This window comes from Montipora capricornis, chromosome 9, assembly GCF_036669925.1.
Source record: "Montipora capricornis isolate CH-2021 chromosome 9, ASM3666992v2, whole genome shotgun sequence".
NCBI lineage: Eukaryota > Metazoa > Cnidaria > Anthozoa > Scleractinia > Acroporidae > Montipora > Montipora capricornis.
In genome coordinates this window covers 39027491-39048515 of record NC_090891.1, presented here as the reverse complement: position 1 = coordinate 39048515, position 21025 = coordinate 39027491, and the positions used below count along the sequence as shown (strand labels likewise).

The 21025-nt window shown below is 39.0% G+C and overlaps 2 protein-coding genes across 2 annotated transcripts in view; both read left to right on the top strand.

Annotated features, from left to right (window-relative positions):
* LOC138016732 (TBC domain-containing protein kinase-like protein) overlaps positions 1-713 on the top strand; it is a 29004-nt gene extending 28291 nt beyond the window's left edge. Inside the window, exon 29 of the mRNA XM_068863922.1 lies at positions 34-713. Coding sequence (XP_068720023.1) covers positions 34-138 — 105 coding nt within the window. The 3' untranslated portion in view covers positions 139-713. The remainder of the gene's footprint in view (positions 1-33) is intronic.
* Positions 714-2617: 1904 nt separating this feature from the next.
* LOC138016733 (kinesin-like protein KIF3A) lies at positions 2618-21023 on the top strand. Its single transcript, XM_068863923.1, has 19 exons — positions 2618-2809; positions 2946-3207; positions 4123-4267; positions 4861-4945; positions 5990-6095; positions 6588-6727; positions 7870-8067; positions 8629-8684; positions 9089-9207; positions 10785-10880; positions 12535-12691; positions 14820-14892; positions 14994-15101; positions 15573-15683; positions 16947-17072; positions 18047-18100; positions 18220-18294; positions 19153-19304; positions 20165-21023. The coding sequence occupies exons 1-19, from the start codon at positions 2804-2806 to the stop codon at positions 20268-20270; spliced, it is 2175 nt and encodes a 724-aa protein (XP_068720024.1). The 5' UTR covers positions 2618-2803; the 3' UTR covers positions 20271-21023.
* Positions 21024-21025: the final 2 nt, after the last annotated feature.

Here is a 21025-nt window from a genome sequence, read left to right as displayed (position 1 = left end):
AGCTACTCAATTGCCTTTTTTTTTTCCTGGTAGGTTGGTGCAGAGCTCGTCAAGCTTGGATTTTCAAGAGTTTGTGTTTTGGAAGAATCTGGACTAACTACGCTTCGAACGCAAGGCCACTTTACAGTTCCTACATGAAATGAAAACTCACCAAGGCTTTCCCGTCTCCGATCTGCGCGTAGTGCCGACTTTTTCCTTTCACAGAAAGGAGATATCAAAAGAAAGTTGTTTTGTTTAAGCTTTTTTATTGTTATATATAAATTCTCTAGTGGAGACAAACTAGAATAAGGGATTGCTCTTCCGTTTATGACAAGTGCCAGTCTGCTATTGCTATCTGGCGGTTTTTCTTGGCCGCGAAAATCATGCGAGTGGGTTGCCGCTTCTCGTCACCGCTCAGTTCCCTTTCCTAACACGGTCGATGCCATCGACTCCATGCTTAGTAGCCAAGCCTGCGGAAATGAAAGAGACCCGAGGTGGTTGAATTTTCAACTGAATCAGCTAAAAAATACGCCCGGATTGAAAAATAAAACCCAAGAAAGAAATGATTATGGTGTTTAGGGTTCGCATTACGTCGAGGTGAATGTTAGTTCAGCTACACTTTTCTAATATTTTGTACAAAATGGTTACATGTTGATGGTTTGCATCTAATGTCTCGACGGCTCTGTTGACGGACTGAACAATGCAGTAAAATCCCTTTCGGAAATTTGACTCTATGTAGGGGTTATTTTGAGGCAACGAGGGGATATGGGGACAAAAATATTTCTCTCAGAAAAGGCGGGAGTGCGAGCAGATTGCAAACAATTTCCTAGCAACTTCCTAATATAATACTTCTTTTCCCAGCCACTAGATACACACCTGCGGAACAAATTTTGCGAAAAACCTCCATTGGGTGGCCCTGCCATTACACCCACTACCGGCGTCAGCTACTACATGTACTACGGCTACTACAATGACTACGCGGGTGCTACAGTTACTATACGTACTACCCGTACTTAGCCAATACAAGAGTGAATTAGATAAGAGTGTTGATCTACCACTTTGCGGTCTTGTCCCAGCACAGTCACAAATGGTTTTATTTTTAGATACACTTTGCGCGCGAAACAAACAAAGGGCCGCCAATTTTAACCAATCAGAGGAAGTCATGTCACGCGTGCCTCCTTCTACCATGTTTTTTAGGGACATACTGATTTTCGCGGGAACGGGTGTTCTAAAAATAGACTCATTTGTGACTGTGCTGGGGAGCCCACCCATCCCATAACAATATCCTTATCTAATTCACTCTTAAGCTCTTATTAACCGAGCTTAGTCAGTCTGTATGGGAGAATCTTGACCTATTCACAGCCAAAATTCTTTCAATTTTACACGTGTTAACGAGGCTAGTCAGGGTAATTAACACAAACACAAAAGAATAATTCGGCATTCGCATCAATAGTACACGATATTGTTTTGGTATCGTAAATCATTTCAATGCCATGGAGTGGTCTAACGCGCTCGCAGGTAATTGTGAAGGTTAAGAAAAGTATACGTGTTCTATTTTTGCATTTTCGTTTCCAAGTTTTTCAATCTAGACCGCGGTCAATATCGATTTCAGCCAATCAAATTCGTGAAATTGATAGTTTCCAGTCTTTGTGAGACAGAGCGATATAATAATGGCCGTTATTAAAAACTGGATCATTGGATAATGCACGAGAGTTTTGATTGGCTAAGCCATCATGGGTTATGAGCCATTATACCATGATCTACAAACACGGCAAGATATGCGTGATTGTTTGGTCCTTTTTATTTTTATTGTAGTCTAGTTTTCTATATTTTGGGGGCGTTTTTAATAAAACAATTATTCCACTCGCGCTTGTTGGATATGAGATGATTATAGCCAACTCGGCGCTACGCACCTCGTTGGCTATCTATTTAACAATTAGACCCGTAGCCCGCAAGCGCTACGGGTCAATAGCCCATGAGGCGAAGCCGAACGGGCTATTGACCCGTGGCCCTTGAGGGCGAAGGGTCTAATTGTTTTAGAGTTTCGAAGCAAGCAACCGTGGACAATTTTCCTGTCGGTGTACGTTGGATCAGTGGCTTGATCTGATCGGCGTTATTTCAAGTTGAGAAACTAAATATTTTAAGTAAGAGCCGATACAACGTAGATTTGATTTTAGTGATGTACTATATTTCGGCTGGCCAAACCAGCCTTCTTCAGGTACAATGAGAAGAAGGCTGGTTTGGCCAGCCGAAATATAGTACATCACTAAAATCAAATCTACGTTGTATCGGCTCTTGCTTAAAATATTTAATTGTTTTAGTATCACCCAACTAGTACTTGAAAATATATTTATTTGGGAATAAAACGAAAGAAAACGTCACGCTTTTCGCTACTCGAGGACTATTACTAATAGTCCTCTAGTAGCGTAGCCAATCAAAATGCAGCATTTGCATTAGTCCACTAGTTGGGTGATACTAACATCTCATATCCAACGCGCGCTCATGGATCAGGTAATATCAGGTAGGAAATGCATGCTAGCATGCATATAGAGCACTTTACATGTTATTGGGACAAAATGTGTCCCCTATACATGACCTACCTATTGAATTGTAACCGACTTGGTACACCGTGGGCTCAAGAAGTACGTAACCAGCGTTCAATGGCGTTCATAACTACCTGGAGCTAAAAATAAAAAATAATAATATGTAATAGGAAAAGGTATTCTTAACCATTCAAATCACGTATTTCTTGCAAGCTGATTATGGAGTGCCGTAAAACTGGATAAAGAGCATTGACAGGAATCTTTCAGGTCCACGGGAGATAATGCCGGTGAGGTTTAAAAAAGCCTTAATTTTTCCAGAAAATCTGATACGTCAGACGGTCTTTTTTGACGGCGACACATCCTTGATTTCACAAGCTCAAAAGTATTCAATGCCCTTATTGCTTTCAACTTTTTAAAACACAGGTCGATGCGGAGTCCGACAACGTTCGTGTTGTTGTCCGATGTCGGCCCATGAACGAAAAAGAAGTTGCAAGCGGCTGTGCTTTGGCTGTGACTGTGGATGAAAGTCGCGGAATCATCACCGTCAAAAATCTAGGAGCCCGCTCCGGGGAGCCACCAAAACAGTTTACCTATGACAGAGTGTTTGGTGTTGATACCAAACAAGTAGACGTATACAATGATGCTGCCCGGCCGATTGTCAATTGTGTTCTTGAAGGTTACAACGGTGAGAAAAACGTAAATTTGAGACTTTTCACCAAAATCCAATGTTAGCAAGGAGTAGAAATTGAACGAGGTCATTTCTCTGTAATGATAAACATTATTTTTATTCCAATTCGCCATCTATCCATGGGATATTTCATTATGAAAACCATTTTGCTTTTTTTGATTGTTGATTGTTGCCAGTACCATTCATTTGGCACTGGCTTTCAGTCCTGCAACCACTTTTGTTAAGTGCACCAATGGGCATTTGACATGAAAATTGAGCGTGTGTGTGACAGGAAATTGAAGCCACAGTAGACAATTAAGTTTACCACTCCATCCTTAACTGCTCGACTGACCCCTCCCCTAGGCAGGACAAGGAGTCTAATTCAAAGGGTTCATGCAGGAGGTAGGAGGAGTGGAAAGGAAAGGAAAGGAATTTTATTTAAGTGTCTAGTCATTCTATCACTGGAGCACTAATTGGGGACACTGTAAACTGAAATTAACATTTAACACAAATCAAGTCAAATGTTGGTTTTTGATGAGAGGGGAAACCGGAGTATCTCTCGGTGCAGAGCAGAGAACCAACAAACTCAACCCACATATGACGCTGGATCTGGGAATCGAACCCGGGCCACATTGGTGGGAGGCGAGTGCTCTCACCACTGCGCCATCCCTGCACCCCGTGGGTGACGTGACTCTGAAGCCTTTGATTGGTGTGTTTATACCAATAGGTGATGCCAACTTCATCCTTATTGTTGCTTAAAAACTGTTTAAACAAGGACAGCAAAATTTGAACAAAGTAATAATTATTGTCTGGCAACAAATTATGTTAGCACATGTTTTTTAATTATGTTTTGTCTGGCATTTAAATTTTGATGACAGAAACCTGAGATTCAGACTGTACTCATTACTTTTATTTTCTGATACTTGTTACTAGGAACAATCTTTGCATATGGACAAACAGGGACCGGAAAGACTTTCACCATGGAAGGTGTGCGGACAGTCCCTGAATTGCGTGGAATAATCCCAAACTCTTTTGCTCATATATTTGGACACATTGCAAAGATGGGTGGTGATATAAGGTGAGTATACACAATGAACACTAAGGCACCAGGCTTTCAGAACTAGCCATCCTGAATTTGATCCTTGAATTTAGCTCGAATCAAGATAATTTAACTTCAAGTATCTGCAAAGTGGAGAGTAAAGGGCTCATGTACATTTCTTTTGCATATTTAAAAATAATTTAATTAGAGTTGTAATTTAAAGAGTAAAAAGTAAAGTAAAGCGACCATATTTATCGTTGATAACTCAATTGACAAATCTGAGGTCGGCGGTGCGCTCATTCCCCCCCTCCCCCCGTCTCACGTCTCAGCCCCCCTCTCCATCAGTGCTCCATTTTACCGGTATTTAAAGCTACTTAAGCTACACTGAAAGGAAAGAAGTTAAAACAAGGATGTGTGATCCAGGGATCAAACTCGGGACCTCTTGCACCAAGCTTAAGGCCGCGCACTAGCCAACTGCGCCATCCTTGCTCATCAATAATTGTTGTTAAATATAAGTATCACCGCATTGTCATTCTTTGAAATAATTGTAGTATTGATGATGATAATAATAATAATAATAATAATACCGGTAATAATAATAATTGGTTACTGGTTCTTACATTTTCTTTTAGATTTCTTGTGAGAGTGTCATACTTGGAGATCTATAATGAAAATGTGCGTGATCTTCTTGGCAAAGATCAGACTGCTAACCTTGAGGTTGGTACTTTTTGGTACACAGTGTAATTTGAACTGAGAATCCATTAAAATTAATATAATAATTTTTGTTGTTCCTTGTTCTATTATACCTGTAGTAGAAACATGATTTCTTTAAAACAGAAAATTAATGGAGGAGTGAAGTGATTATCACACTTATTAGCCTGCGTTCGCAGGCTACGCACTTATCTGGACAATTTAAGCAATATGGTCGAGACTTATAGACACCTAAAAAATCCAGGTGTTTATAAGAGACAATAAATAAGTCTCATGCGTCAAACTGAATAACTAATGGGGTTATTTACATGAGATCGGGCCGAACTCAGACCGGTCGCTGTTTACATGAAACTGGGATAAGTTTCTTGGTACCTGGTTTTCGGGATAAAAAATATGTTTTTTCTAATAAATAATATTATATGGCTGACCCAAAAGCATACAGGCTTGAAATTTCTGGACCTGGTCTGAGATTTGTAATGATTTACGCGGTGTGAGAATTTCTCGTCTCAGTCCAGCAACTGAGACGAAGTCAGACCAATCTGAGTTAATTGTCAGGCAGGTCTCATATAAACGCATAAAAAGGAATGTGTGTAGGCCAATACGAACTCACGCCAGTCTGAGTTCGTCCCAGTCTCATGTAAACACCCCCGAAGTATTAATAATAAACAATAAATATTGTATTCAAAGTCAGGCTGGGAAAGTTCTAATTTTTTCAAATTTTATTCCCCAAGGCCAGTGATCCAGCGGTCTGGTCTGGTCTGGTCTGGTTGTGGAAATCAGTTCTCTTTCACCGTTGTAGTTCAGTGGTACTGTTGTAGCAGGATATGGTGAAGGAGCAGTAACCAAAAATGAGAGCTTGTTGTTCACCAACCTCAGTCTATCTTTAAGGGGGAAAATTAATTTCCTGGAGGTCTCAAGTATGTTTTGAGGCTGCAGATCTCTGGGCCAGTGAAGAAGTTGTATCGCCAATGACTAATTTCTTTGAAAAAGATGGAATAAATTTGTGCTGGAGATTTCTGGTTGATTACTGACTTTGTCGTACCATTGCAGGTAAAAGAGCGACCTGATGTTGGTGTTTATGTGAAGGATTTGTCGTCATATGTTATGAACAATGCTGATGATTTAGACAAGACAATGACACTTGGAAACAAAAATCGTGAGTCTTCTTTTATATATAACCAGTGTGGTAAAAATGATGAGAGCTTATACCACCCTAGAGCTACTGACAGATCACATCAATTTGCTGTGGCTGAAGTGAGGAGTCTGGCTGGGGCAATGCTCATCCACTGCATCTCCCATCTTGTACATGGAATTGCTGCCTTTGTCAGGATGTTTTGTGCAGTCTTTAGTTCACTCAATCTGACTCCTATGGGCAATTTTTTTAACAGAGCACAGCATAAGCTTATTAAGCTTCCCCTGGTTGGATTCCCAGACTTGGCATCAAATGTGGGTTGAGTTTGTTGGTTCTCTACTCTGCTCTGAGAGGTTTTTCTCCGGGTACCCTGGTTTCTCCCTCTCCTCAAAAAGAGGACATTTGATTTGATTTGCGTTGATTTGTTGATTTCAGGTTACGGTGTCCCCAATTAGTGCTCCAGTGTCTGAAGACTAAACACTTGATTAAACTTTGTTTCTTTTTCTTTCATGACAGGTTCTGTTGGTTCAACAAACATGAATGAGAGATCGTCACGTTCACATGCCATTTTCTCAATCACTGTGGAGTGTAGTGAAAAAGGTCCTGATGGACAGCATCACGTCAGAATGGGAAAACTTCATTTGGTTGATTTAGCTGTAAGTTAAAATTTGAGATTTTGAGGATTCATAATTAGAGGAATGGACATCCTAAAGTGCAATATGATGCAAGTTGACATTCTTGGCTTGAAAGTTAGTTCTCCTTGATGCTTAAATTGTGATAACAAGATTGTGGATTCATATGAAGGATCAAGATTTGAGACAGTACGAGGTTTACTGGTACATTGTACGAGGATGATCATCAGAAATTTTGAGATCAAAGAGCTTAAATTTTGGCATTAGTCAGTAAAATTTAACTGTAATTGTGATAAACGGGTTTATTAATTCTCTTTAGAACACAAGTCATAGTGAGTAACAAAGTACATTGCTCTCTTTATTCCTGCAGCTATCTCATAATGCATATTTTCTGGTGCATGTTACTATTAACCATGAAACAGCAAAACACCGAAACAGCCAAACGAAACACTAAAACATCATGTATGACCCCACCATACACTGAATACTAACCGACAAAGTTTGGATTTGAGATTAAATATCGTTGTAGGCCTAATTAGGCCTAAAAAGTTATTGCACCTAATTCATTGAGATTAAGAGTATGATTCAGATTAAGACTGAGATTAGGAGCAATAACTTATTAGGCCTAAAACGATGCTTAATCTCAAATCCAATCTTTGTTGGTTAGTATTCAACATATGGGGTCGTACATGGTGTTTTGGTGCTTCTTTTCGCTGTTTTGCTGTTTCGTTGTTTAGTAATGTCCTTTTCTGTTTGTTTGTTTTTATCCCTCTCCTCTTAAATGTGACACCAGTCCTATAGATGTTACCTTGTCTAAAGCCAAACAATTTTACTTTCAATGTGGGCCAGAACAGCAATGAAAATGGTTAAGGTGTTTCCACTGTAGACCTGTGAAAGATTAACTATCATGTTAAAACTAAAAGTAAAGCTTGAAATCTTCTCAAAAGGCCTCAATAACATTACAGTAATCTTTTAAAGGCCTCATTCCTTTGGAAACCTCGATCCTTGAAGTTTTCAAAAATTGAAAATCAAGTATCAAAGAACTGTTAATTGTTACTTTAATAAACAGAACTGTTCATGTATGTGCAAAATAAATAAAGATACTATTAGTTTCTGCAAAAGTTTGATTTCTTGTTTCAATTATTGGTTTTTTCCATAATGCACAGGGGTCAGAAAGACAAGCGAAAACAGGTGCTACTGGCCAAAGACTGAAGGAGGCAACCAAAATTAACTTGTCCCTCTCAACCCTTGGGAATGTCATCTCTGCATTGGTGGATGGCAAAAGCACGCACATACCATACAGGAACTCTAAACTTACAAGACTGCTTCAAGATTCTTTAGGTGGAAACTCTAAGACAGTCATGGTTAGTCTGCTTGAATCACACAGTATTGACTAAAAGATCAATATTTAATATTATGTTTATGCATCCAGCACCAAGTGTTCCATGTCACACATACCTTTTTACTGTTAGTGGCAAAATTCTTTTCATGAGACCAGCAAGTTTAGAAACCTTTCTACCAAAAGGATACATCTCAAACTTCACTCTGGTCTCCTCTGTCATCCAGCTTTTGTAAATAAATTAGTGGTTTATTGAAAAATACCCTGATTATTGCTTCCCTATTTCCTGGCCAGTGTGTCTGCCACCCTGAGCTGGTTGCATCAAATCTCAACCTCTGGGAACCAAAGCATGGTACTCACAGCAGGGAGAGACCAGCAACCACTTACAGTTACGTACCATTAGACACCCTCAGACGAGATACTGGACTCAGTAACACTGGCGAGATTCGCGCCCTTATGAACGAGGACAACCCCAATTATTGACGAGTAAAAATTAATCATCTGGCGGTAGACAGAGTAAAATCTGTTAAGTCTCACTCCCTGGAGTCAGTGGGTTAATTGAAAGAAATTCATTTTTTATCTTCAGATTGCAAACATTGGTCCAGCTGATTACAACTTTGATGAATCAATAAGTACGCTAAGGTCAGGTTTTTTTGGTGATTAATAATTATTATTTATTGTAATATTGTTTATGTTCGCTAATGGTCAGGAGTAAAGTGGGAGAGACTCTTTAGTAACAGTTATTGTGTTTATTTCTCGATACATCATATAATGTTCAAGATCAAGACACTTGAAAAGTTAGATGAATAGTCGTTTTGACACTTTTCAAAACTGGCATGAATCTACATGTAATTGAGTGATCTTCTAGACTTAACCAACTTTTATGGTTGTTGCCCAGTGCATTGTTAATATGAAATTTGAACTAATGTATGTGAAAACTATTTTCATCTTTTTATTTTTAATTATTGAAGAATGTCTGAGGGATGGTAAGTTTTGATGTTTAATTTGTATAATTTAAATTTAATGTAAATGCTTGTATTTTTTAGGTATGCAAACCGTGCAAAGAACATAAAGAACAATGCCAAGATTAATGAAGATCCTAAAGATGCTTTGTTGAGAGAATTTCAGAAGGAGATTGAGAAACTCAGGGCACAGTTGGCTGAAGGTAAATCAAGTAATCTTAGTGTTCCCCGAGCTTACTAGGGAATTATCAAGTATAAAAATGAAATTCACTGTAATTTTTAATTTGGATGGTTATATTCTTGTTCTCCCTTGGAAGATACGGGTACTTCATGTTTGCACAAGTTTGAATTTTTTAATATTCCATGGCTATTTCATTCTCAATTCTGGATCCTCTATCCTTGATCCTGGATCCTTGTGGAGTGAAAATCAAAATTTTTTATGTCTCCATCTTTGAAAGGTGATAATTGAGTTTCAAGGATCTAGACTGCCAACTTTTTTCAATATTGCTCGTTTGGTCTTCAAATACTGGTACTATACAGTGTAAGCTCGGAATTACAAGTATAAGTGATATTTCACCCTTTAAAGATGGCTGAACAGATGAATGACGTTCTTTTACCCTGACCTGTAAATCACCGTAGCAGGACAGGTTTATGGGTCATATCCAGTGTCTGAATACTGTATGCAGATTTTGATCCACTTTGTTTACCTCATGAGAAATGAAATGATGGTAGAACCAACTGGGATCTCGGAAAAAATCCAAGCCCCAGATGGGATTCGAACCCACGACCCTCCGTGATCTAGTCGGATGCTCTAACCACTGAGCTACTGGAGACTCTATGGCGAGCAAGGGTGAAATGTGGGTATTGACTCAAGCTGCATCACGCAGCTACAGAGTCAAATGACTGACAGCATAGCTCATAACTGCATCGCGCAGTCACCTTAAAGCATATCTGAGATGCGGCCAACCAACCACCCAAGTGAGCGAATGTGAGAATGATATAAACACATGAGAAATGAAATGATGGTAGAACCAACTGGGATCTCGAAAAAAATCCGAGCCCCAGATGGGATTCGAACCCACGACCCTCCGTGATCTAGTGTTTATATCATTCTCACATTCGCTCACTTGGGTGGTTGGTTGGCCGCATCTCAGATATGCTTTAAGGTGACTGCGCGATGCAGTTATGAGCTATGCTGTCAGTCATTTGACTCTGTAGCCGCGTGATGCAGCTCGAGTCAATACCCACATTTCACCCTTGCTCGCCATAGAGTCTCCAGTAGCTCAGTGGTTAGAGCATCCGGCTACATGTAGATCACGGAGGGTCGTGGGTTCGAATCCCATCTGGGGCTCGGATTTTTTCCGAGATCCCAGTTGGTTCTACCATCATTTCATTTCTCATGTGTTTATATCATTCTCACATTTGTTTACCTCAGCCGGTTAATATAATGTCTCCCAGCTGTCACCTCAAACATGATTGGGAGAAGTCAAAAGTTAACCATCAGTTAAACGTTCAACATTGAACTGTCAGAGTTTACATATTTATGAAAAGGGCAGGAAGGAAAGAAGATATTTGTAGAGTTAAATCCCTTCCATGAACCCATTTACTTCTGGGAGTGGAGTGAGACTTATCAGATTTTACTCAGTTTAATGCCAGAAGATTTTCCTTGTCAATTAGGGGCATCCTGTGGTGCCCGAAGAGTGAATGGATTAAGTAGGTTTTTATGGATAGGAAGCATGATTTTTTTCTTGTCGATGTGGTTCATGTTTTTCCAAAACAGAGGGTGAGGGAAGTGGACCCGAGGAAAGTGAATCAGAGGAAGAGGTTGTAGAAGAAGGAGTAACAGTGAAGAGAAAAAAGAAGCACAGAAGGAAGAGTGAGTACTGTCAGTGATAATGATGTCTCAGTCTGTAAACTGCTGCTTCACAGGGTCAATGGTGGTCTAAGAACACATGATCAATACTATCATGTTTAATCGAATGCCATGACATTTAGCTTTTTTGGCTTTTGGAATGATGATGATGATGATGATGACCTGTTACTTGAACTTGTTGTCAGAGGGCCAAATTAAGTATTTAATCAGGGAGAGGGGTGGTATACATTTAGAAGATAGAATGGAGTCCACCAATAAAGCCCACAGAAACCTGCTTACCAACACTAAGAGGAGTGATTGTAGCTTAACATCTTTCTTTAAAGTCACCTCTTTCGAGCCATTTCAAACACACACTTAAGTATTGCCCCTAACCCCAAAATATTGTTTTCGCTAAAATGAATCTTTGCACCTGTTCGAGACGCATTGCGGCCATTTTTTCCTTTTTCTAACAAATCCCGCCAATTTATAGGCTTCGAAAGTTGCGAAAATCCAACTAGCGTCTTTTGTTCACGACCGAGTCAGAAGGGGAGTGGGTGTGTTCCTGATTTGACGTCACATACTGATTTACATTGCATTAACTCTTTGTAAACATGCATGCAAAGTAGATTGTGACGTCAAATCAGGAATAGACCCACTCCCCTTCTGACTCGGCTGTGAACAGAAGATGCTTGGATTTTCGCAACTTTCGAAGCCTATAAAATGGCACGATTTGTTAGAAAAATGAAAAAATGGTCGCAATGCGTTTCGAACAGGTGCAAAGATTCATTTTAGAGAAAAAAATATTTTGGGGTTAATTGGGCACTTTAAGAAAGCAATGCTTGTCCACTTCTAAGTTGTTTTGTCCAGCATATTGTTTTAAGTTCAGTTTAAGGGGGGTGGTACTTAACTACTGTTACAGTAACAGAAAGGCAGTGGTTGCTAAGGAAGCTTTTTAATCAAAAGCCCTACAAAAAGGTTGCATGGATGATTCTTTGAAGTAACTTTATCAATGGAAATCTGCCATCAATTCAATCAGAAGGTGCATGAGCAACTTAAGTCCCAGTCCTCTGCCATGCATTTCAGTGAAAAACATGTAAAAACTCTCAGGAAACGAAAGGAAGAGGTGGTGTTTTCACCGGATGGGAACCTTCCCATCATTTTTTGTAAACTGTAACATGGAATTTCTATTTGGGCAAAAAATGGATCTAATATATTGAAAAGTGAATCAAAGGAGGGACTTATGACATAGTTTTCCATGCTTCAGTTTTTGTGTTAGAATGTTCTAATACTGCTTCATTGAATATTTGTTAAAAACAGTTAACTCGCTGAGTTTTTAGACATTTTCTGTTTTGGTCACATATGGCCAAAATTAATATGGTCGTTAGTCGAACCAGACAAAGAAATGTTAAATAAGAATACACTTGGCAAATAACGATGACTGTGGAGTTTAAGAACCTCAAGAAAATTTCTATTTGAAGGGGTACATAGTGCTCAACGGTTTGGTAGTTTAGAGCCTGACCCCCCTTAAGGGGTGCGACTGAACCACTCAGGATCTGCCCCAGACTTGGGACTGCTGTTGTACGGCCTACATTTTTATTTGTCTTCACCCGTTACATCGTACTTCAGCAATACTATGTTGTGTTAAATGACAACCTCAATTTGTGATTGATTATGCCAGGCTTGCATGCTCTTCCACCTGAGAAAGTTGCTGAACTAAGAGCCAAGATTGCAGCCGAAAGAGAGACATTGCAACAGAAAACAGACATAGCAGAAGAAGAGAGAGACAAGGCTGCTTCCGAGTTGGAGAAACGAGAACAAGACATTAGAGAATCTGAGTAAGCGTTCTAATGCCATGCAGTAGTATCTTGAGCTGAGAATAACAAGGTTGTATTGACAAGCTTGTTTGCCAAGGCTAGGCTGGATAAGGTCAAAGAAACTTGTTGTAATCAAATTAATATAGTAATAAACAATAACTATGAAGATGTTGATGATAATAATAATAGTAATTATCTTAACTTACTGTATTTAAAAAATTATCTCAAGATTACATAGCATAGTATGGTGCTCGAGATTAGCAGTTGTGCGGGCATCCCAGACGACCAGAAAGTTTACCGGGCAACTAGTTTTTGGCAAAATAAAAAGCTTGGTTGCCCAAAGAAAAAACAACGGACAACCCATCCAAAAATAGAAAATGCATTGCACAAGCAGCACCCAACTGATTTGATGGTTTTCTGTTGCCAATTTCTGATAGTAGTGTGAAGTTAACAATAATAATGATTAATTTGGCGCAGTTCTGCATTTTCCCATGTTTTGGCTTTTACAGAAAATTGTCAGGTAGGAAAATTCACATTAATTTTAGCTAGCAATGGAGATTGAAGACTCCATTATGAAAATGCCGAAACTTCCACAAAAACTCAGACTTCCACAAAAAAAACCACAGGCGCACACTTTATAGAACTATGGGATACTCAAGCTTCAATGCCATGCAATCTCAACATGGCGTGCAATATTATTATTTGTAGGGGGTTTCCCAAGTTACCCGGCTTTTGAAACAGGGACAACCTATTGTAGAATTTTTCAAAATTTCGAGCACTGATAGTGCAACAGGAGACTTAAAACCATATCAGCTTAAAGAAGATGAGTTGAAAATGGGACAGGAGTACCCACTTGTGTCCAGAAAGTCAGTAATTACTAATACTAACATGTACATGTACGCTCAAATTTGACACCCAACACAAAGCGACCCTTTTAGTCTTAGCATTTGCTACCGATATCCAAGAATAAGGTAAGGGTAAAGCTTAGAACACAGTTTTTTTTCGTGTAGGGTAAACGTGGGCATTGCTAAACCACGAAACAGCGAAACACCGAAACAGTGAAACGAAACACCAAAACACCATGTATGACCCCAGCATACATTGAATACTAACTGACAAGGATTCGATTCATTATAGCTCCTAATTCATTGATTAAGATTAGGATTCAGATTAAGACTGAGATTAGGAGCAATAAATTAGGCCTAAAATGATATTTCATCCTCAAATCCAACCTTTGTCGGTTAGTACCAATATTCAATATGTATGTTGCAGTCATACCTGGTGTTTTGGTGGTTCGTTTCACTGTTTCGGTGTTTCGTTGTTTAGTAATGTCTGGTAAATGCAGCTGTATATCCTTACTTGAGGACAACCATTGAGGGAACACTTTGTGACGTTACCGATACATGTAAGTGTGTGCATGCCGAGACATGAGTGATGTTGAAGTAGGGGTGAAGCGTGACGTTTATTTAAATCCACGTGCATCTTATTAGGGGCTTTTCTGGACATATCTAGGAGTACCTGGAGAATCATCTGTTTGAGCAGAATTTAGTGGTAGATAACTGACACATGCAACCCACAAATGATGCTGAGTTTAGAAATTCAAGTGGGATACATTGTATATCTTACTAAAATTAAATAATTAGGATAGTACGCACATTCTCATTTGACGAATTTTGATTGGTTATGTGTTATCAGATGCACGTTTTGATTGGCTCGTAGGAAATGTGAGCGTGTGTCAAGAAAATCTGTTTTGATCAAGAAGTAAAGAACCCCCAACATTTTCCTTCATTTGTCAGAATTATCTTTGAGAAATATTTTATAAAAGTGATAGAGGACTTTTTTCTGTGTTTGCATAGCCTCATCTAAACATGCCAAGGGAGTTGGGAGAATTCGAGACAGTTATGCAAACCCTTAACTGCGTCTCGGGTTTGCATAACTGTCTCGAATTCTCCCAACTCCCCCTAGTGTTTAAATGAGGCTATAGAAACACAGAAAACATCCTCTATTGCTTAAATGGAAAACAAGTGCTTACCACATCAACCCTCCCTACTGTGGTAGTTGCTGTTTGTAGTTGAGACAAGTTAGAGTATTAAAATTAATGATTAAAATGTAACTTTGCTTCAATGATGGCAAATAATCTTTCTTCCAGGCAAGAGCACATGAAGCTTCAGGAGAAGCTAAAAGCTGTGGAAAGCAAGATAATTGTTGGAGGAGTGAACTTGGTTTGTTTTAATTGCAGCTCTCATATTATCTCATTTTGCAAATGGGCAAAGCTTGCCTTGTCTTCAACACCACCATTGACAGTTACCCTTTTTTGTTCTAGCTGGAAAAAGCGAAAGAGCAGGAACTACTCTTGGAGCAATCTGCTAAAGAACTTTCTGAAAGACAGGAAAGGGAACGACAACTGCAAAAACTCATAGAGGAAAAGGAGGTGTGGCGATTTTATTCATGTTGGAGGGAGCTGAATGTTATCTGTTTCCTATTTTGAAATTACAGGGCAACACGCCTTACCGTGGCCACCTAACAAAGTTTTTTAAAACTTATACGCCAATCAGGGTGAGCGAATTTGATTGACAGTCACCTCTCCTTGCAAAGTTTGCACGGTTGTAAGTTGAACGCCGCTGAATGGGTTGTTTGAGTTGACAAAATTACACGTAGTTGTCAAATGTGAAAGTTTGTTGGGTGGCCACGGCAAGGCGCGTCGCACTGTAAAACATCCACTTTTTTCCTTTGGATTTTGAAGATTGTTTGTCAAATACCTGTAGGCAAAAACTTTAGTGTTAAAATGTGTTTGGAATGTAATTTTGCTATTTACTGAATTTCCATAAATTGTCACCTTCAAAATCTTCAGAAAACTGGATTGATTGATTGATTGATTGATTGATTGATTGATTTATTTCAGCAAGAGAGAATAAATATTGAAGAGAAGTATGCCAGTCTGCAGGAAGAGGCTGCAGGAAAAACTAAAAAATTGAAGAAGGTCTGGAGTATGCTGATGAGTGCAAAGTCAGAGGTTTGTTTTGAAAAGGAGAACAACCATGTAAATCAAACAAAACTGGATTTGTATGCCATACTGTGTATAATTGACTTGTGTAAATGGCTACCTCTACAAAGTTTATATATCTTCAGTTGAAGTTACCTTGTTTGGCATTTCTTAAGGCTGAGCATTTTGTTTCTTGTGAGTATTGTAACAGCCCTAATCAGTGCTTTGCAGAATGATTTTAGCTTTTTGGGTAAATCAAGTAAGGGGAATGGAGTGGTGAATCAGCAAGCACGTGGTGGGGTTAGGCTTCGGGTTACGGTTCCGCCCAGGGGGGTCGAGCAAACCCATTTCCCTAGTATCTATCTGGGAGTCATGCTTGGAGTATCTTGGGGAGATCACCTGTCCCTGGGCCTTAGTGACCTCCTTTAACTTGTCGACAGTTTACCAACATTATATCAGCATGTTGTTCATTAAAAGTGCAAAGTCTTTTAACAAACATTCTTGTAGCTAGGTACCCATCATACAGCAAAGTTGGTGGATAGTTTTGCCAGTCGTGGGATGTTCTTGTCAAAATTGTGGCAAGCTTAGAACTGCTTTAAAGGAGGCTCGAAAGGGTTTTTCGTTGCTATAGTGTTTGTGAAAGATACCAAAGAAATAAATTATATTTCATAGTGTAGGCAAACTATAAATATCTTTGCAACTCTATTGTTGGGTAATACTATAAGGGCACTTATGACATCATATCGATTACCATGGCAACACGCCAGGTCCATAAAAGGCCCTCTAAATTTCAGTTTTTGAAAATTATCTGGAAAATCTAAGTCGGTGACCTACCGTTTTTATTTGTTTGTTGGAAAACTCCATTAATTCTTTAAGTACTAGATCACTTTCCCGAAACTTTATTTGAAATGCCATCGTGAATGATGTGTGCGTGCAAAAAATCAAGATAGGTCACCAAGCAAAATTTTGAGATAACGGCAATTTTTTCCCACAGGTTCTATTTCCGGTTCGCGCAATTTTATGTTGTATTTTCACTTCTGGTGTGTTGCACGTGGCAAATTTGATTCATTCAGCTGACACGTTTTTCTTAGTTATGGTGTGTGTAGGTTATGCACGTGGACATGCAGCTAAAGTCCCTTTCGAGCCTCATTAAGGAGCATAGTTTTTGCCACTGGTCATAAAATAATTACTATAAAATTAATATTTATTACAGTAAATACTATTATTGTCTACAGAATTCACTGTATGTTCTTTTTATGAAGCAAGTTTTTTAACACCTTTAACTCACTTTAGATGGCAGACCAAGAACAGGAGCATCAACGGGAGATAGAGGGACTGCTGGACAGCATCAGAGAACTGCGCAAGGAACTGTTGTTTGAAACGTTACTGGTTGACAGCTTCATTCCACCTGAATTCCAGGTCTGTCAATGTATTTCTGAATGTAAGCACCTGGCAATCCTCCTTATTTGGACTGTACATATCTCTTCAAGGCTGCTCAAACTAATTGATTTGCTCTCATATCTGTTGTAGAACATGAAATAATGCGGGTTGATTATTAAAATCAATGATAGTATGGGTCAATAGGATATTTGCATGATGATGCCATTTGACTACAAGTACCAGAATCTACATCATTCTACATCATTCTACATGTTCCAGCACTCGGCAAAGTCCCTTTTTGGCTTATGGCTGTTTCTGCTTAGGTGGCCTCATACACCGTAAGCCTTTTTAGAGACATCACTGCCAAGCCGGCCACTTCTGCTGGAGAGAACAGGACAGCCACAACACGGGGGACTATATCCCCTACTCTTATCGATAGTGTGTGGGTTCTTTAACGTCCCACAGGGAACTTATGAACATAGACGGTATTAATTTTTGTGAGATGGGGCCTACAGTTTGTAGTCCTTGTCCGAGAAGACTTGTAAGTCTAACCATTTGCAGATGACATTACAAACAAAGGTAGCACTTTCTCCTCAGTTATTTTAAGATCCTGAGTGTTGATCCGGCCAGGGTTCGAACCCGTGACCTCCCGCATGACGGCCGATGCTGAACCAACTGAGCCACCAGTGGGCAGTCCTACAGGTTTTGCTTGGCTCTTTTACCCTGCTGGGAATACAAAATTTAAATAAGAAAAGAAAAACAAACTGAATACTGGTTGTCGTAGTCAAATGGCACTATTGTGAAAATTGCCTATTGTCAATAATTACTTGCTTTGTCTCGCAAGCCTGATTATCCATTATTGTAAGGAACAATATTATTTCTAGAACATACAATGTAGAGGAAAATGAGAATCACTTTATAATTTAAGAGCTTAAAATTAATTCCCATGGATACCATACCACAGTTCATTCAATTGTACAATCTTGTTATTCCTTGCTGGCATTTTATTACAGGAACGTATAGAGCAGCACGTATCTTGGAATGAGGAAATTGGAGAATGGCAGTTGGTTTGTATTACAATCGCTCTCGCTAATTTCTGTAACCTTTTTTCATTTGTTGCATTATAAAAATTTAGTAATTTCTAGTGTTTCTACAGGTGGTAATGACACCCTCTTTCATTTCATAGAAATTTGTTGCATACACTGGAAATCACATGAGGAAGCTATCTCCAAGTCCAGACCCTAAGGATAAGAACAAGGAGGTGGTGTTGTAAAAAATTAATAATACATGTACATGTATTATACAGTTGATATCCTAAGCATGGAAGCAAAGTGAGGGGAGGTTTAAGTCTTCCAGGCAAAAATAGTTGAAACGAAATGAAGATTGGACAAGTACGGTCAATTTCCGATAACTCGAACCTTCAAGGGAAATTGAAAAAGGTTCAAGTTATCGGGAGTAAGGAGTTGAGCGGTAACCTTTTGTGAACATACAGGCACTGAAGCTAAAATAATGTACCCTCAACCAACGAAACCTGAACTGGACTGCACGCTTTTGTGTAATGCAAAAAAAGGACAAAGATTGCATGTCTGCTTCAAAATAAAGCAAATGTTTTGGACTGCAGTACACTGTTTTAATTTGTCACGTACTGACAGCCGTGGTTCGAGTTATTTAGGGTAAAAATAGAGATTGAGAGAATGACCTGAAGGGAAACGAAAATTGCTTCGAGTTAGTGGGAGATTTGAGTCACCGAGGGTAAAATTGCAGTAAATATATGACAAATATTAATTTTTGGTTTGAGTTAGCGTGAGATTCAAGTTATCGGAAGTCGACTGTAGCACCTCATTCTGGAAGGCTCCACGGGGTGTTAAGTGGCATCACAGATGTGTCCAATGATAATTCCTCCTTACTTTTCTCTTCGGAATGTTAACAGAGGCAGATCATCCCCTAGTTGACACAGGGTGGAGATTTCTGTTGAGGTGTTTCCAGAGGAGGACAATGGTTCCATAATGATATTCTTGTAATATTAATATTAATAATTATTATTATTATTTTACACCACATAGAAGCTCTTCCAGCCCATATCGCCAACTCATATAGCTGGTTTTATTTCCATTATCAGCTGGCTGAAACAGACATATCTGATGTTTACTTGAGCTATGATCACATAAACTACTCCATGGGTTATGATGAACCAATTCCATCACGGCCAAAGAGCAGCCGACCAAAGTCGTCAAGACCAAAGACAGCTGGGAGACCCAAGACCGGAAAGAAGTAAGATGCCATGCTGCAGCATGTTGTATGATCGTGTAGTTCCAGAAAATATCCATACTCCCACTACGGAGGGAATTTCTTATAGTACCCACCCCTTCGGACTTTCCATTTTAGCGAGGAATACTACTCTTTGGAGACTGGTGATGAGTAACGGCGGCTCCTTTCCAAACTCGTCTTTATTTCACGGATTTATTTGGTGTTGGTTTGCTTCCAAAGCACTATTAGGAAAAAGGAAAACCTTCTTTGGCAACAGCACTAATAGAAGTATCATAGTTTAACTACTTAAAACTTCAGAACGTCCCACAAAAGTTGGTAAGCGACACCTTCTATAAATGTATGAAGTGAGTCGATTGATTTCCTTCCATCTGGATGGGAATTTCTCCTCAATGCCCCCTCCCCTCCGGTATTGCCTGGGCCTTTGACCCTCCATGGTGGGGGTATGGATATTTTCTTTAACTACATAATCTTTTTTTTTTTTTTTTGTTTTGTTTCAAGTATGGCAAATTAGTTTCATGCTAAAATGTGTTTTGCTCTGGCAGAACTATAGTTTTCTAAACAATCAATATTGTTTTGTGGCCTTGTCCTTGCTGCAGCTGTCATTATTTGAATTCCCTAATGATTGTGTGAGTGCAAGGCTGCTTCTTTAAAGCTTGATAATCCCCAGTTCAGCATACCTTCCCTTCTTGGCTATGAGGTCTTTTTTCCCTTGTGACTTGTACGTGTATAGTTGATTTCTAACCAGCGACATCCATGGCCAATTCTAGAAGGCAAATCTCAATTCTGAAATCGTCAACAAAATGCATGTTGTCAGAGAGGGAAAGATCTCAATAATATTCTTGATGTTTCCACTTTTCCTGCAGGAAAAAAGGAGAAGGCGAAGATGCTGGAAACAAAAATAAGGAGGATGATCCAGAAAAATATCCACAGTCTAGGAGACTGCTGAGTCCCAAGAAACATTTTGCTTGATACTTAAGTAACCAATACCCTCCAGAAGGGCTGTTCTGGGACTTCAAGTCTTTTGCATGGGTGTTCTCTGATCCATGGTTTGTACTGTCTTCAGCTTTCAAATCCCATTACTTTTGCTAAATATTTCGATGGCCTTGTTGCATTTTTTAGTGCCTTCCTTTGACCAATAATAATATTATTTAGTTGTGAAAAAAAATGATGTCCTCCACTGAAGGAATTTCCTCAAAGTTCTTTCCTTCCTTTTTCGGAAACTTCTAAACTTTTTATATTTTGGGTACTAGAATTCCCCCTGTTTCTTCTAATGGAAGATGATTTTGAACATTATATTGAACATTCAATTTATTACACTTTAATAGAACTTGATATTTAAGGATATTACCTTTCAATAGGCTAGAATCAACAAACTTGCAAACCTTTTCCTCTTCCCTAACCTAAACACTCGCATTGTTTTCCACTACCTTTCACAACCTACCCTGCTCAGGGTAATCATAATCTATTGAAGATATTTTTATTGTAAATAATGAGCTCAACTCACTTCTTTTAATTAATGTACAGGTAGAAAAAAATTGCACTCAAAATTGTATATTTGAATACAGTTAAGTTTGACGTTAATTTCATGAGAAGGGAGGCAACCATGTAAAAACTCAGTTTAATTTAAAAAAGTTTGAAACACTTACAGACTGTAAGTTATGTTCATCAATATTGGTGTATGAATAGATGCTTAAAACAAAATAAATTTAATTTGTTTTGATTGG

What these genes read in the sequence shown, in the direction of transcription:
- LOC138016733 (XM_068863923.1), top strand. An exon ending in GAATCAATAAGTACGCTAAG is followed by an intron (nt 8,685 to 9,088) that starts GTCAGGTTTTTT and finishes TGTATTTTTTAG; the next exon opens with GTATGCAAACCGTGCAAAGA. An exon ending in AAAGAAGCACAGAAGGAAGA is followed by an intron (nt 10,881 to 12,534) that starts GTGAGTACTGTC and finishes TGATTATGCCAG; the next exon opens with GCTTGCATGCTCTTCCACCT.